Here is a 2500-nt window from a genome sequence, read left to right as displayed (position 1 = left end):
CACACACACACACATACACACACACACACACACACACACACACACACACACACACACACACACACACACACACACACACACACACACACACACACACACACACACACACACACACACACGCGCGCAGATACAAGGACAGACATAAGCACACATATACTTGCGTAACTCTAAGTTCAGTATGCTTATTGTGCATAAAAAAGACTAGAGAGTGTCGAGTAAGGATTTGGTGAATAGGACAGGGCAAGAGGAGGGTGACGTAACGCATCCGCATGCAACCGACCGCAGGTAAAAATACTGAACTACCGAAGGATGAAAAGAGGTAAGAGTGGCGTGCAAGGCGTGTCGCAATGTGTGTCTTAGAGAAGAGACAAGGACAGCGACAGGGAAAGGGGAAGGGAAAGGGGAAGGGGAAGGGGAGCAGGTGCAGGAAGGCTGCTGTGTACGTGACGTGTGCGGCACTCTACGCCAAGGGAAGGATCCCAGGCCTGCCGCCACCGCCGCCGCCACGCCGCGCACAGGAGAGAGTGCCGCAAAATGTAGGTTACTGAGAGAATCGTCAGCCGCGGCCCTTCGCCTCCCTGCTTCCCTCAGTGTGGCCCACGACGCAAGGCGGGAGGGAACTACGTCATCGCTCAGTCCTCGGAGCTCAGTGACGCCAACTCTCCTCACGGGAGTGTAGTTGAGCACCTTCAATACATGTCATTTTAGAGAGAGTAAAGATCCATTTGTGCATTTCTTTCGCGTTCGGCAGCGGAAGCAAGAACCGTTGGACGGCCTTCAGCTCGCACAGAAAACGGGATCCACGCGGGATCCTCTCCGACTGTCCTTGACCGTGACTCAAGCGAGAGTGCTAGTGTGCTAGTGACACCGCGGCACCAGTCCCTGGGAGTGCCAGCTCAGAGCCTCGGGAAAACTAGAGGACAATTCTTGGGTGAAAGAAACTCATCACATGAAGAGCTGCCGTGTCGAAAATCAAACTGTCCTGAGAACACTTGTGTGCAGATTTACAAAGGAGCTGGTCACGTCTATGTGCCCTCGCAGCGTATGATGTGTGAACCGACGCATCCAGACAGGGAAGGCAATAATATTGTTCGAGGTTTCTCCTCACGACAAGAAAAAATACATCTGTTGATCTGGTCTGTTTCCGCTCCATGAGCGACGTTCCTTTCGCTCTGCGACGTCTGTGCCGCCATCTGCTGGCTTACCTGGGAAATCTAGGATTCCAGAAGCTCGTCAGACCCCAGGCCTCAGACCCTAGACCCTCGATCCTTTCGCCTCTACTCTGACCAGCACCGGTGTCGGAAGCAAGGTCGCGGTTGCAGCTGCACTGGAAACGCCAGGATAGAAAGTCTCGCATTCTCAACGTCGGGGTAAAAGGAATTTCCTCTTTAAAAGGATAACAAGGTCCGACTGCCAGCGGCACCCCGTTGACCATCCTCCAACCTTTCTCGCTCTTATCCTACCGATCACCCCCCCCCCCCTTTCCTTTCCTCAGAGCAATCCGCCACTTGCCAATCCTCGCTCGTCCTTCTCGTCACCGTTTGGACCTCCCTCTCTTTCCCTCCCCCCCCAACCCCAACCCAACCTAACCCCCGAAGCCCACACCTCTCCCCCCCCCTTTGCCTCCTCCCCCCTCCACCCCCCTGGAGAGAGAGAGGCGAGAGAGGAAGTCACTTTCTCTCTCGCTGTCCTGAGTCCGGGTACGCGAGGGAGTGCGAGCGTAGTCGTGTCCGAGCTGTGAGCCGAAGAGCCGGTGTGGCGCGGACCGTGCGAGCGTGTGGCGGTATCGGTTGTGGCGACGTTGTGAAATTGTTACTGTATCTCATTTTTCTAATAACTGTGCTTTGAAAAAGAAGAAAGATACTTTAAGAAGTATACATGTATTATTTAACTTTATGAAATCTTCACAGATTTTATTATCAATTTGAAATTGGGAAAGAAATAGCGGTTACATAGATCGGTGGCTATGATTCTTACATGAAGATGGCCTGTAAGTGGAGCTTTTGTGCAAATAGTTGTCTGAGAGAAACCCTATTACAGACATTTCTGGAATTTAAACTCTTAAATTCTTAAGAACAGTAAGCAAGAAGAGTAAGTGAACTGCAGAGGAAACAGACGAAAGCCAGACATACAGTTTGTACCAAGAAAGAACGAAAAGAAAATACCAAACCAAGGAAAAGAAACCGGAGAAATAAGAGAGACAGGGAGAGAAGGAAAAGGAAGAAAGCGAAGCACCAACTCCGGAACCCCCGAAATAGGATTCGAAGCCTCACACCTCCTCCCCACCGAAGCCAAGGAAGCGAGCCTCCACCATGGCGCTGGCCCATATCATCAACTCCATTCCCATCGCGACCGACGTCTTCACCGCGACCCTGTGGTTCTTCCCCGCCCTCCTCGCCGCCATCGCCTACTACAAGTACGACGAGATCGACCCCGAGTCTAGGCCTATCAACAGGGAGAGGCTGTTCAAGGAGTACGACTTTATCATAGGTGAGTACGA

The 2500-nt window shown here is 52.2% G+C and overlaps 1 protein-coding gene across 1 annotated transcript in view; it reads left to right on the top strand.

The window, feature by feature from the left end:
• The first annotated feature begins 1648 nt into the window (after positions 1-1648).
• LOC119581086 (glucose dehydrogenase [FAD, quinone]-like) overlaps positions 1649-2500 on the top strand; it is a 94251-nt gene continuing 93399 nt past the window's right edge. Inside the window, exon 1 of the mRNA XM_037929409.1 lies at positions 1649-2490. Within this exon, the coding sequence (XP_037785337.1) occupies positions 2313-2490 (178 nt within the window). The 5' untranslated portion in view covers positions 1649-2312. The remainder of the gene's footprint in view (positions 2491-2500) is intronic.

Source organism: Penaeus monodon, chromosome 14 (genome assembly GCF_015228065.2).
Source record: "Penaeus monodon isolate SGIC_2016 chromosome 14, NSTDA_Pmon_1, whole genome shotgun sequence".
Classification (NCBI taxonomy): domain Eukaryota; kingdom Metazoa; phylum Arthropoda; class Malacostraca; order Decapoda; family Penaeidae; genus Penaeus; species Penaeus monodon.
This window is presented reverse-complemented; position numbering and strand designations above follow the sequence as displayed.